This window comes from Sminthopsis crassicaudata, chromosome 5, assembly GCF_048593235.1.
Source record: "Sminthopsis crassicaudata isolate SCR6 chromosome 5, ASM4859323v1, whole genome shotgun sequence".
Taxonomy (NCBI): Eukaryota; Metazoa; Chordata; class Mammalia; order Dasyuromorphia; family Dasyuridae; genus Sminthopsis; species Sminthopsis crassicaudata.
In genome coordinates this window covers 143,274,412-143,289,452 of record NC_133621.1, presented here as the reverse complement: position 1 = coordinate 143,289,452, position 15,041 = coordinate 143,274,412, and the positions used below count along the sequence as shown (strand labels likewise).

The 15,041-nt window shown below is 40.8% G+C and overlaps 1 protein-coding gene across 3 annotated transcripts in view; it reads left to right on the top strand.

The window, feature by feature from the left end:
• Positions 1–6,449, top strand: part of CDHR3 (cadherin related family member 3) — a 92,678-nt gene extending 86,229 nt beyond the window's left edge. For all 3 annotated transcript variants that reach the window (XM_074268374.1, XM_074268375.1, XM_074268376.1), the window contains 2 exons: positions 882–930; positions 4,271–6,449. In XM_074268374.1, coding sequence (XP_074124475.1) covers positions 882–930; positions 4,271–4,644 — 423 coding nt within the window. In that variant the 3' untranslated portion in view covers positions 4,645–6,449. The remainder of the gene's footprint in view (positions 1–881; positions 931–4,270) is intronic.
• Positions 6,450–15,041: the final 8,592 nt, after the last annotated feature.

The following is a 15,041-nucleotide window of genomic DNA, read 5'->3' as shown; positions in this document are numbered from 1 at the left end:
AATAAAAAGATAGCCTCTACTCTCTCATGCTGTTTTGAAACCCTTCACCATCCTTGTTAACCTCCTCTGAAAGTACCTCAGCTTGTCAAAGTGCCCAGAACTGAACGCATTATTCCAGCCACGGTCTGACCAGTGAAAATACAGTAGGATTATTGTCTCCCTTGATCTGAATACTTCATTTCCAAACCCTAAAAGCCAGGACTAGAGAGCTTCCGTCTGCCATGGTCTTTTAAACTCTTAGCCAGCTGTGGAGCCATATGGAATGCATGGAGGGTGGCACGCGCCACAGGCTGCGGCCCCTGGAGGGGATTGTCGCTATTGCTTTAAGTGGTATTAAATGGGATAGAAAGTCCATTGAATTCTTTGTCAGGAGAACGCCATAGCTGTGTAAGATTGGGGAAGTCACTTAGCATCTCTGGGCCTCCTTATGTTAAAAAAAATAATAATGTAGCACTACATGCTCTCAATTCCTTCCAGCGTAAATAGGCTCATGGTTCTTCAAGCACAGCCTTGTTTGGCAACAGATGCCTGAGAAGTGTTTTCCCTCCCTGGTGGAGTCTATTAGGCACCCCTCCCCAGTTCTGATTCCACCCACCTCCCAACAGGGAGCTCCTAGGCCCCTTGCCCAGAGGAGGTGACCCTCTCTGATTGCCTATTCAGAGTCACTTAGTCTGTCAGACGTGATTAGTTCTCACTTGAGCACCAGAAGTCTCTGTGGCTTTTTCCTGATTGAGCTCAGTTGCTGAGCATTCAGCAGGCAGAGGTACCATGTGGCTTGGCTGCCAAACTCACCCAGGTTTGAATTTCTCAAAGTAATGACAGCCTTCTCTTGGGTCAGTGCCTAGCTTTATTTCACATTGTGCGTCTCTCTGTCTCCTTAGGAAATGACCAAGATTAACACTGTCTTTGATGGAGAAGCCCTAGACCCAGGTAATATAAATGGAAATACCATTTTAAAAGGAGATGGTACCATGATTGATAAATGAAATGGAAGTTCAGCAAACCCTCATTTTCTTCACATCATTTGTTGTTCCTGTCTTGCTGTTTCCAAAGAGAATGTTTGATTTTCCATGTGGGTCCTACTTGGCTAATTTATAAAAGAGAGCAGTATGGTGTATAGCACATTGAACATGGATCTTAGAATCTTAAGAACTGAATTCACATCTCAGCTTCAACACTTGCTATCTGTTTGGTGTTGGACAAGTGACTTTATTTCTCTCGGCCTCAGTTTCCAAATTTGTAAAATGGGAAACAATAATCCCTATACTGCCTATCTCACAGGATAATGGTGAGAAAAACACTTTTAATAATAACCAATATTTTCAAAGGAAGAGTCTGGCAAATTATGTCTCATTGGAAAGCCATCTAGGTGACCCAGTGATTAGACTTCTAGACTTGAAGTTAAGAAGACCTGAGTCTAGTTTTGGGACCCTAGACAGATCCCATACGCCCTGTTTCTCTCTATTTTCTCAGCTTTAAACACTCAACCTATAATACTGAGAGTCAGAAGGGATCCCAAAAGATTCGGGTCACAGACTGGTGTAGCAATGGGTCTCAAAAGATTCACAGGCTTGAACCATTTCCAAGTCAAGGAGCAAAGTTTGTTGTAATTGTAACACCAATCAAAGCGGGCTACGTTCCAAAAGAATTCAGCAAAGATCCAAGAGAAAGAAGACAAATTTATCCAATTCATGGCACTGATATGCTAATTTTATGACTTACAGGTAGGTTTGAGCAGTAGTCTATACACTATTATCTCTGGAATTTGGTTATCTGTCTGACAATCAGTAATGTTTGTAGGACTATTCTAAGGCCAGAAGACTTTAGAATCATGGACAGACTGAATGTTAGAACAGTAGCACTCTAAGGTCAGAGCACCTCAGGATCCCTCATGTAACTTCCCTAAAGTCTAAGGGGAGAAATATTATTATATTCCTAGGCCAGAAGAGTTTAATAATCATTGATGGACAGATTGTTAGAACAATAGCACTCTAAAGTCGGGGGGAGCCTCAAGAAAGTTGAACTTGAAGAAAAGCAGAGAAATGGGAGCCTTTTCATACTGAATTGAGTGGAATATAAACCATATATATAAAGGAGAGAAATAAGTCTGGAAAGAGAGGTAGTAAAAGAGATTGTGTATGACTTTAAAGGCCAATTTGAGGGTCTGTTTCCCCCCTAGAGGAAATAAAGAGTTATTGGGGAGGAGGGTTTTAGGAATATTAATTCGGCAATTCTATGAATGATAGGAAAGAATAGAGTGGACTCAAGATGATGAAACAGAAGGCTATTGCAATAGTCCAGACAGAACTTTAGCGATCACTTAATCCAACCCCTAGTCTACCCCAAGGCTTCATACTACTGCCATTTTGCTGATGAGGAAATTAAGAGTCAGGGTAAGGAAGTGACTTGCCCACAGTCACTAAGCTATTCACCATTTTGGCTAGTTTTCAGGTAAGCTCAGGCAAGAGAATGTAAGGTCCTTAAAGCTAGGGACTCCTTTCCCTCTTTTTTTCCTCTCTATATCTCTCCCTCCCTCCCTCCTTTCTTTTTTGTCTCTGTCTGTCTCTCTCTTTTTTGTATTTGTCTAATGTAGTGTCTGGCACATAGTGGGTGTTTCATAAATCCTTGCTTATTTGCTTGATAAGGCAAAAAATATCCCATATATTTTCTTCTTCCCTTTTCCCCTAAGGAATAAGCCACCTACTGAGAATGGTGCCCTCTGAGAACATATTTTTCCCCCTTACAGATACAGAATGAATCCATTTTTCTCACTGGGTAGATGATGGAGCTATAGGTAAAATGCAGCATTCAACGTATGAGGGTTTCCAAAGAGCACAGTTCAGAATCCCTTTGGTTGGGAAAGATAAATGAAAGGTAAAGCCAGTCTCCCTAAGCTCTCCTAACCTCCCGGAAATCAGCCACCAGATTTAGCTCCTTTACACACATTCCTGCCACTTACAAAGGCTCAATTATACATGGGAATAAAGGGAAGGAAACCAAATTCAGGAGGCAAGTGTTTTGGCTCTTGGCCACCTTCATATGCAAAATGCTTCAGTCCTTCTCTGAAGGAGAATGGCTCCTCTCCAGCAAGAGGCTGCAGTTGGAATTAAATTTCCCTCTATTATTAGGTACTTGTTACCATAATGTGCCCACATTAGCATAAGTGCTGGAGGAATCCAGAGCAGACAGCCTCCGTGGTTTCAGGGAAGTGACACCAGTGGAGTCTCCCCTGACCCTTTTGTTTCCCTAGAGGGATACCTGATGCAGGAAATATATATATTCAGGGGAAAGACAGGTGCCCTATGTGGTGAATATATGATTAAAAAATGAAAGAATGAATTCTTGTATGCGTCTGTGCTACATGTACATATTACAAGAATTCATTCCCTCAGGACCTACTTTATCATACCAGTGATGAAGACCCCCTCTCTTTAAAAACAAAACCAATAAAAAAAACTCTGAGAAGTAATAAGGTTCCCACTAAAAATGAAATCTGAATTATCCCAAGTTCTTGTTAAATACAAGATTCCAAACACTCTTTTCAAGATGGCATAGAGCAAAGAGCTTTAACCTGGAGTCCTTGGATCTCCAAGGGGTCTAGGGATACACTTCAGGGGTCAGGAGTGAGTGTGCTGGAGTTACTCAGACCAGCTCGAGAGAACTGATTGTTCAATTTTCAATGTGAACATTTACATCTTGGAAATTGGCAAATGGTGTAAATGGCTTTTTTTTATTCATCTAGATTGGGAAAGTAATAGAGAAAATATCAATAACAGGGTCATGCATTTTGGGGGAGCTGGTTATTAAACATTTAATAGCACTCCCCTTGTGAAATATGTGAAATTTGAATGGGGAAAAATGTCTATTTTTTCACCACTGATTCCCTTTGTAATCCTGTGTCTTTTGTTTTGTGCACTTAAAAACATTATACTGAGAAGGTGTCTGTGGGCTTTGTCAAACTGCCAAAGGGGTCGTTGGCAAAAGTAGATATTAAGAACCTTTGGTCTAGAGCCTCAAAATCAATTCACAGACTATGAATTGTTCACACAGGCAGTAACTATGAATTATAGGCTGTTCATTTAATTTCTTCAATTTCCTGTATTGTCTAAATTGTGTAATCTTTGGAAAGGACAGGTTAGGGAGACTTTTCTAGACGAATAAATGGCCTCTGTTTATCTGCAAGACTTGTATATCATTTAGTCATTCAGAGCTTCTGGTTTGCTTCTTTTGAGAAGAAATAGGCCTAACTGCTGTTCTGTTTTTCTTCTAGTTACTGGCAAAACATATGAATTCAACTCAAAATCTGGTGCCAGAAAATGGAAAAATCCATTGATCCAAATATGGTCAGGAGAGAAAGACTTGAGTGAACAAGAAGCTGTTTGGACTGTGGCAAATGATGGGGAAGAGAGGAACTCCCTGGAAAGGACCAACAAGGAAATAAATGGGAAGAATGGGAAAACGGAAGCTGATGACATCAGTGTGGGGCTCAAGAGTGATGATGGAAAGGCGGAATCATGGCAAAGTACCCCTAGACTACAGAAATCCAGAGAAGGAATAATGAGACAAGGGTCTTCCCCAGTCCTCCTGGGCAGGGCTTCCCCCAAAATACACCCCCATTCTCCAAGGAAAACCACTGGGAAATAATGGTGTTTGTAGCTATGCTGAGGTTCCTCCTCCCCTCACTAAAAGAGTGTATTTAATGAAACTTTGCAATAGGGAATATACTTCAAATAGCATATATAAAGAATAGACCATATGTTCCAAGTTGGGGGCTGGCAAAATTGCCATGGTATTCAGGACTGAAAGAATAGAGACTGACCTTAGCTGATCCTGCTCTGAGGGATAGATTTTTATCCTAAAACCTTGGCTAAGGGAAAAAGAGAAGTGGGATGGAGGGTCTGAGGGTCCCCAACAAAATATGTTGCCCTAAAACAAGGCATGCCTTATAGTTCAAGAGAAAACTCAAGAAAAAGTTCAATTCAACTTAATAAACATTTATTAAGTAGTAGGACAAATAGATAAGTGGTACAGTAGATAGAACACTAGATTTGATGTCAGGAAGAACTGAATTCAAATTCAGACATTTACTAGCTGTACATTGCAGGGGCAAGGCACTTAATTTGTTTGCCTCAATTTTTTCATCTGCAAAATGGGAATAATAATAACACTTACCTCCCAGGGTGGTTTGAGGATCAAATAAGATAATATTTGTAAAGCATTTAGTCCAATGCCTGGCACATGGTAAGCTCTATATAAATATTAGCTATTAGTAGAAGGATTGGTATTGTAAGCAATGGGCAGCTAAGTGATGCAATGAATAGAGTGTCAGGCCCAGAGTCAGAAAAACTCATGTTCTCTAGTTTAAAACTGGCCTCAAACACTTACTAGCTGGACAAGTCACTTAACTCTATTTGCCTCAGTTTTCTCCTCTGGAGAAGGAAATAAATCACTCCAGTATCTTTGTCCAAAAACCTCCAAATAAACCCAAATGGGGTTATAATCGAACAATAGCAATAACAAATCATGTGCAAAGGAAGACACTATTTTAGGCACTGAGGATACAAGGGACAAAAACATTTCCTGATTTCAAGGAACTTCCAAGAGGATATGGGTACACTAAATAAATTAAAATTATACTCAAAATAATTTCAAAAACTAGAGATCACTAACCATTGTGGGGAATTGAGAAATTCTTTGTTTAAAAGGAGATAGAATCTGAGCTGATGGAAAATAGGAATTCTAAGAAGTGAGGAGGGAATGTCTTCCAGGTTCAGTGTGGGATGGGGTAGGGCTGGGGATAACCTGGGCAATAGAATGGAGCAGGAGATAAAATGGGCATATACTATTCTCTGTATTTAAGAAGAAGGGGCTTTTAAACCTCACCAAATTTCATCTAGCCCATCTGTTCTTTCCTCTGCAATTCTTTGTTTCATTGGGAACATCAGAGCGCTGACTCAAGGCACAGTATGAAACCCACCTCAGCCAGCTAACACAGACTTTCACCTGTCAGTCTGAGTGATGAACCAAAAATAAACAGCATAAGAATGAAAGGGAGATGAAGCTAAAATGTGCAGTCAGCTGAGGCTTCACATATGCCCCGAGTCTGCTCCCTCTTCTCTCCCCCCTCGAAATCCCCATTATCCATCGTTAGAGACAGATAACTAACTGAGAGAATGAGGTACGACCCTATAAAATCCATAGCTTCTCCTGGGGACCTCAGTCAGGGTAATATCATCAGAAAGTCTGATCTGCCTGAAATAGGAGAATGAATTTTGACATTTCTCTTTGCAAATGCAGAAACAGTCCCTTCATTAAAGAGAAACACTTTTAAACTCTTTCTGTCCATGTATATGTTTCCCTCAGTAGAATGTAAGCTCCTCGACGGTAGGGCTATTTCCTGTTTGTCTTTGTATTGCCAGTGCCTGACATGGAATAATTACTTAATAAATGCTTTTTTGATTGATTGACTGACTGATGAATTCATTCCTTTTTTCTCTGACCCAGGTCAGAAGTGGTTTAATTTAATTTATTTAATCCAGATGAGAGCCAGGAAATTTCCCTCCCTTCCATTAAAATTTTTCAAAAGAAAGCAAACAGACTCATCTGTCTGGATTAATGTGGGTAGTTGGATGGCCAAAGTGACTGATGCCCCTTTTAGGATTCCTGCTATTTCTCTGTGTGCTTGTGACCGAAATGCTTTGCTTAAAAATTCTCAGCTTCCATTTAAATAAAGTCAGACTAAGAGAAAGCCGAAGGGTGACTTAATAAATATTTGTAAATCCATTAAGGATTATTAAACAGAGGTTGGTGAGCAGCTTGTTCTTCCATCACCACTGATGGCAGGCACGAGGAAATTGTGTTTAATGATCACTGAAGAGATTTAGGCTTAGGGAGGAACTTCCTGATGGGCAAGATTTGTATAAACACTCAAATCAGTGAGGGAAATCATCTTCTTTGCAATGTTTAATGGTGTCTTGGGACAACTAGATGTTGCACTGGATGGAATACCAGGTCTTAATCAGGGACACTCATCTTCCTGAGTTCAAAGCTGACCTCAGACACATTATCTGTGTGCCCTGGGCTAGTCAGTTAATTCTATTTGCCTCAGGTTCCTCATCTGTAAAGTCAGCTGGGAAAAAAAAGTGGCAAACTATTCCAGTATCTTTGCCAAGAAAATCTCAAATGGAGTCACAAAGAATTGGGCATGCCTGAAAAATGAATCAACAACAAGAAGGGTGTCTTGGAAGCCCTGAGCTTTGATGAAGTTGCACTCCTGAGGGAATCTGAGGAATCAAGTTAATAAGTCAATAAACAGATGACAAAGACTAGAAAGAAGAGTCCCTCTTTTTTGGTGAATTTAAGACAGAATACCTCAAATTATAACATCATTATGATTAGAGAACAGGTCTTGGCGTTATAGGATCATAGATTAGACCTGGAAGGGACCATAAAGATCATCTCATTCAACCCCTTCATTTTACAGATGAGAAACCCAAGGATACACGGAAAGTAATTGACAGAGGCAGGATTTAAAAACAGACCTTCTGACTCCAAACCCAGTGAACCAGACTCAGGTTCAAGTCCGATCTTATATATATTGGCTGAGTGACCCTCAGTAAATTACTGAAACTTTCAGTTAATTTTTAAAATCCATTTGACTTAACTGTCCACTAATACCTGTTTCCTCCTTACTATCCTTTTTCCTGAATCACCACAAGAATGATCGTTTTTGCTCTTTTCCATCCACTTTAGGCAAAGGCTCTCTCCAGTCAAATGACCTTGGGCTTGAATTGGAAAATGGGGTAGCCCCCCTTTTTTTGCTGAGGCAATTGGGGTTAAGTGACTTGCCCAGGATCACACAGCTAGAAAGTGCTAAGTGCCTGAGATCAGATTTGAACTCAGGTTCTCCTGACTTCAGGTCTGGTGCTCTATCCACTGCTCCACCTAACTGCCCCGGGGTAGACCATTTTTTAGAAAGACTCAACAAATCTAGGTCTAGAACCAGAAGGGAGTCCCACCTCCCTATTTTACTGATGGGAAAACGGAGGCCCAGTTCCCCAGGTCTCACAGGTAGTAGACATCAGAAAAATTTGAATCCAGTTTCTCTGACTCCAGAGTTCTTTCCATTGGTCCCTATTTCTTCTTCCCAGGCTACCAACTAGTCAAGAAGCAGCATTGTCTCTCACAGTCATAACAAGCAATTCTGAACCCACAGAAACATCTCACAACATTCTACAGCAGGCTCGATTGAGAGGAATTTGAAGAGAGACATTAAACTTTAGAACATAACATCTCATGGAGGGTAACAGAGAGATGCAGGGATACCAAGAGACTACTATAGGGCAGGAAGCTCTGGGAGAGGGGAATCACAACTAGGAAAAGATTAATTGGAATTTCAAGGTTGCTGCCAGTAGTGGGGAGGATAAACGGTTGCAAAAGGAGGAAGCACACCATTTGCTATTTAATTTCTTGTTTTCAGTCGTTATTCATGATAAGCTCAGTTGTTTCTACTTAGAGAAAGAAAACAAGTGTCTGCATCTTGCAGAAGTTTCACACCTGGGGAAAAACCCTAAATGCCACACCCTAGTTGGGGTTCTGCCCTTCACAGCATCCATAGACCAAAAGCCCAACCTCCACCTTGAAAACTCTGGTCTCAGTTAAGTAGTGTGGCCAAGTCCTGGGTATCTGAAGCCCCAGCCTGACCCCTAGTGGCCATTTCCCCATTCTCTGCAGCTTCTCTGCATCCTAGAGATCCTGAACCTCTGGCCAATAACACTGACAGGCCAGATGACAGGGATTCGGTGCTGAAAGCCAACATCATATTATGTTCTGTATTGCCAACACCAGGATGTCTGCCCGTGCTGGGTGATACCCAGCTACGTAGGCTTGTTTGTTTATTTTTCACCCCCTACAGATCTTTGGGAGGCAATACTCTCCATCCTTTGGTATTTTAGCTTATTTTCTAACTATGACTGTTATGTGCATTAATATACCTAATATATGTATACATGACCTGTCGATCATCAGGTGGATGATGACTGCTAGATGGTCTTACAGTTTGCCCCTGAACTAAAGTCTCCGCCAAGGCTATCTCCTCTCGAATTGAAATAATTCTCAAATGCCTGAATTCATTTGTGTGCTCAGGCATGGGCCTCGCTTCCTGCCTAATGCTTTGGCATCAAAGCTTCAGCCTTCCTGTGAGTATATGCAACTTTCTCTCAGTGTTCAGCTTCAGAGAGCTGGTGGTTATCTAGCCAAACGCTTTTTTTCCCTTTTAAAAAAAAAAAAAAAAAAAAAAAAGGTTTTTTTTTTTTATTTTCAACACCTATGCATAGATAGCTTTCAGCATTCACCCTTGCAAAACCTTGTGTTCCAAATTTTTTTCTCCCTCTCCTCCCCTATCCCCTCCCCTAGAAAGCAAATAATACAATATATGTTAAACATTTGCAATTCTTCTATAATATTTTCACAATTATCCTGCTGCACAAGAAAAATCAGATCAAAAAGGGAAAAAAATGAGAAAGAAAACAAAAAGGAAACAACAATAAAAAAGTGAAAATACTATGTTGTGATCTACACTCAGTTCCCTCTCTGGGTCCTCTCTCTGGATGCAACTGACTTTCTCTTTCCTAAGACCATTGGAACTAGCCTGAATCACCTCACTGTTGAAACGACCCCTCCATCAAAATTGATAATCACATAATTTTATTGTTGCCATGCACAATGTTCTCTACTCACTTCACTCAGCATCAACTCATATAAATCTAGCCAAACCTTTCTGAAATCATCCTGCTGATCATTTCCTATAGAACAATAATATTGCATAGCATCCATATACCATAACTCATTCAGCCATTCTCCAACTGATGGGCAGCCACTCAGTTTCCAGGTCTTTGTCACTCTAAAAAAAAAAAGTTGCTACAAACATTTTTGCATTTGTGGGTTCTTTTCTATTTGGGATACAGGCCCAGTAGAGACACTGTTGGATCAAAGGGTATGCATGTTTGATAAAATGCTACTCTTTTCTGCCAAGGGAATGTGTCTGCTCCAATGTAGCGCCTCTAAATTTGTGAATAACACAAGCTACCCAGACATATTCAGTTCTAAGTAAGGAGACCTGTACCCAGGACACTGGTTAATATTATCCCAGAAAGGACAGTCTCCTGTTGGCTCTGGAAAATGGGAAAAACAACAAAAGAGATTTGGCTGTAGAGCAGCCAAAATTAAGGAAGCAGTCAATGCAGTGATATGCTGGTAAAAGTTTAACAACCAGCCCTCTGGAAGAAAACAAAATGTACCTACAGCAGACATTTAAGTTTAATCTTCATTATTGACATCTTCCCATTACTTTCTTAATTCTAGCTGATTGACAAAACAATAAATCAGCTCCCGATTTATAATCATCATTTGCTGAGTTTCCAAGGTGTAAATTCTCACAATGAAAGGTTAATAATGAGCTGTCTGCACATTCCTGGTTATATGATCTGTACCAGGAAATCCTGTTTCTCCCTTTACCTCTGCAAGGTAAAACCAAGATGGCAGGTGAGAGAGTTGCCTCCCAAGTGGTGCTGTCATATTACTGTCATGCATACTTATGCACACCTGTGTCCTGGATATTCTGTGCTTTCTTCCCAGAAGCCCTCAGGCGACCTCATCTCAACACAGAACTATTACTATTACTAAGAATATCACAATCAGATGTCCTCTTCTTATCCCAAATGACAATTATTGAAAATGTGCTTATTTATGCTCGGCTCCTCACTTTCTTCTCACTCTCATTCCCTCAAATAACCAGAAAGTTTTCCTTTTATATTTTCTTAAAATCTATTCCCAGGCCAAGCTTTAAGTTTCCAAGCCCTTAAACTCCGTCCAAATGAGTTTCTTAAATAGGGATTAAACCAGTGGTTTCATTGCTGTATTCCCACAGGAGGAAGGTCCCTCGACCAGTTCAGATCAGCAACCTTTGGGCAACTTGGAGCAACTTGTTGAGGATCACCTAGCCAGAGTGAGTCAGAGACAGAATTTGTACCCAGGGCCTTCTGGCTCCAGTATCAGCTTTCAATCCACTATACTGAAATGTTGATGAGATTCCTATAGACCATGCTGGGACACACACAGCTTATTCTCATTTTTCCTTTTTGGTCACAACCTTCCCACCTTCTGATAATAGCATTTAAGATCAGAAGGGATGTTAAAGATCATATAGTACAACCCCCTCATTTTACAGATGAGGAAACTGAGGATCTGAGAAAAGAATTTGTTCAAAGTCATACATCTATTAATGAGAGAGCTAGACAGTCAAACATAACTAGATTCAAACTTAGGACTTCTGATATTAAGTTTAGCCCTTTTCCAAATAAATCACATTCTACTAGATGTGAAAGAATTCAAAGGTTCAGGGACTAGGCCTAAAATTCATCAACTTTGTTGAGAGGAGAGGGGAGAAAAAGAAGTCATCTGATTAAGATGAAGTCAGTATCAAAGTCAATCTCTTGTAAGACATTTCCCCTGTTCTCTATTCAAGGTTTTAGTTGTGCTGGACTTTTCTCATATCCTCTGTTTATTCCCCAAATTAATTACTACCTTAAAATTGGGCCAATTTGCTTGGGGAAAAGGAATGGGGAGGGGAGTATGTATTTAATACCATTTATGGGCAGTTTTAACTTTGACATTGAAATCTGTACTCAGTACAGCTATATACTGTACTCAGTAAGAAGCGGGACACAAATATTATTCTATATCACCAAAAATACTTGTGATTCACAAATAAAGCTTGGCAAATATCACCGTAGATCCTCTACAACCCATCCTTTTCTCATCTGTGGCTTTACTGTTTGCCTTTTGGAATTATTTGATACATTCTATGACAGCAAGATCAAGAAAGCCTCAATATGATCACAATTGAACATTAACTTTTCTGAGGTGCAAGTGGCAGGAAAGCTGCAATTAGGGAAGTTGGGGGAAATCAGTGGCCCACTATCCATGCTCCCCACTGAGAGGACTAGTGTTATAAGACCTCAATGACCTTGGGCAATTCAATCAATTTCTTAGTCCATACCTCAGTCAAATTATTGATTCTTCCTATTTCTGTCTCTGAAAATTTAGCTTATACAACAGAAATTCCTTCCTAGAGAATATAGACATATGGCTGTTAAGAATCATAGTCCTTTCCAGAGGCACCCCACCTGGGGGACAGGTAGAAAGCCCTTCTTAGGGCCATGACTTTTCCCACAATAAGTGTCCAGAGAATTGTGCTGATTGACACATAAAAAGTTATGGGGCTAATTGGTACTCAATCTTAGAGAAAGTGCAATGTTTTAGTCTATTAATAATTTGAATTGGTATCACACCTTTCATCCCAAGATCTTCAGTAGGCTTTCCAAACCAGGGCCTTCACACCCAGAAACTTTCAGTGGGGAGGGTGAGGATATCTAAAGCAGGGCTTCTTAAAGTTTTTCCACTCGTAACCCCTTTTTTCCAGAGAAATTTTTATATGACCCTGGGTATATAGATATATAAAATAACTATACAAATCAAACATTTTCTGATGATGTATCATAATTTTACAACCCCCACATTCAGTTATGAGACCCTATGTGGAGTAGTGACCCACAATTTAAGAAGCTGGGGTCTAGAGTATTACATCGAGAGCATGACTAGGGAGGAGGAGGCAAGGGGACAAGGATATTGAAGAATATTTGAAATTTGGTTACATTTCTAGAATACTTAATGGCAACAAAGCCATTTAACACAGCGTCCACTTAACCAATTCTTATTAATTAAGTGACTAAAGCATCTTTTCCATTCATTACCTCACTGGGACTGACACAATAACACAATAAGGTAGGTTGTATGAGGGTGATCATCCCCATTTTGCAAATGAGAAAACTGAGAATTAGAAAGGTTAAATGTGAGTCACGAGGCTGGTCTTTCCCGTTCTTCACATGACCTCTCATACCATTTACAAAGGTTGAAAAGAGATCAGTCTGGAAGCTAAGAGTGATCATTCATAGTTGAGATTCCAATAAATAAGATCAAGAAAGCACGTCTAGTTGGTTGAAATTATTAGACATTAGGGAAAATTCTCTGGAGATCTTTAGAAATAAGAGACAGCTCAATCTGCTTGGGAATGCTTAGGCCATCTCCTGTGTGGATGATAGGAGGATCAGTCAGCAAGTCTTTGACAACCTGCTGGTTTTAGGACACTGAGAGATGCAAAGCAGAAGAGACATGGTTCCTGCCCTAGAGGAGCTTAGAATCTAATTGGGAAGAAAGGATTAAATTTACATAAAAAGGTAAAAGAATAATTAAAGCTAATATATTTCCAAAAAATAGGCCCAGACAATAACTGATATAGGAGTTGGAATGAGGCAAGATCTCTGAGTCAGGGGAGGCTACATGGCTTCCCCATACTTTGTGGTCCTTCACTGGACAGAACCATGCTTCTTCCTCCCCACTTCAGGTTGTCCTTCTTAAGGTCCCATCACTATGGTACTATTTTCACCAGATCTACTTTCTGTTGTAACTCCAGACTTGGACTAGCCGCTCTGGGGAGTTGGATGGTCCCACGTCCCAGTACAACTGCCCCATCCTCGTTCTGCCCTTTGCTTTATTATTCATTTCAATCATCTTACCTCTTTAAACCCAGCATCAACTGATTTTTCCCCAGGTGAAAGAATTCCTAATTATGGATCTGGCCCAACCAGGCTCAGACTTTGGAAGATGGAGCAGCCAAGTGCAATTGCTGGGCCAGTGACAGGCTCTTCCCAAGGCAGATGCACCATGGGTTTGTTTGTGGTTCCTCCTGCTGCTTGTGGGTGGGTTAATGTAAACAGAACCCCAGAATGTTTTTGCCCCACTAGCTTCCTGGCGAGATTGCAATGCCTGTGCCATGGCAACTGGGCAAGCATTGTTCCTTTGCTCTCGCTTCTGCTGGCTCCATTGCAAAGATGGCTGCAAGCCCCCACTGGCCTTCCAAGACAAGTCAGAATGGACGAGTCAGTCCATGACACCTTTGATTAGGAGAAGGAGCCTTGTGTGTGTTTGGGGAGGTAGAAAAAGAGGAGGCACGGGACTCCAGAGTGTTGGCTTTTACTTTGTTTTGGGAAAGTTAGTTTGGTGGGGAAGAAAGAGAGATTGTTGGGCCACAAGACTTACCAAATCACAACCTATTCTGCTTTCTGTCCTGAGGTGGGCTGAGAGCTAGGACCTCAGGTGGCTGCTTCCCAAAGGTCCCTTCTGGGTCCCTACACATCCAGGAGCCTTTATTTATCCACAATACATGGAAAACTTATAAGGCTAGCAAGGCTGCCCCTTCAGGACTGGACCAGTCTGCTTGAGGGACAGGAAGTGATTTATCTGATTTATCTGTGGAACTCACAAAGAGCTTGTATTCCTTGTCCTGTCAACTTCATTTGTTCATCCCTGTCAATGGCATTTCCCAGATGGCTAAATGAATGGCCTACAGTCTTCATGCTCCTAGAACAATTTCTAGTACCTCTTCACAGAAAACATCCTGCACATAATTCTGCTGTCAGCACTGGAAAATTCTCCCTTTGGGCCAAAGGTCTGGATCTATTGGCTTTATGATTGTGGTTTTCCCAGATTCTGCATCAAAAAACCTGATGGTGAGGAGAAAAAATAGCTCTCCTCTCAATAATCTAAAGGACTTTGTCATTGGTCTTGGAAATTATGACAAGAAGCATCTATTTACACTTATGTTCAGATTGGAAAAGGTGGAACATGGACAATGTTACCTAATAAGAGAAGGTTCTGTCTGTCTCTGTCTTTTATCTCTGTCTCTGTCTTCTATTTCTGTCTCTGTTTCTATCTCTCTGCCTCTGTCTCTGTCTCTTTTTCTCTCCTTCCCTCTTTCCTGGCTCTTCACCCCTTCCCCCTGGTTTATCTTCCAGACTGCTTAGAAATAGGGGAATATATGTTAATTTTCTTGATAGTGAGAAAATCAAGACTTTTAGAAGAAAAGGCTATTAAGGGCAGGCTGGATTTTTGTTTATATGTTATTTGGCTGCTGCTTGAAAGAC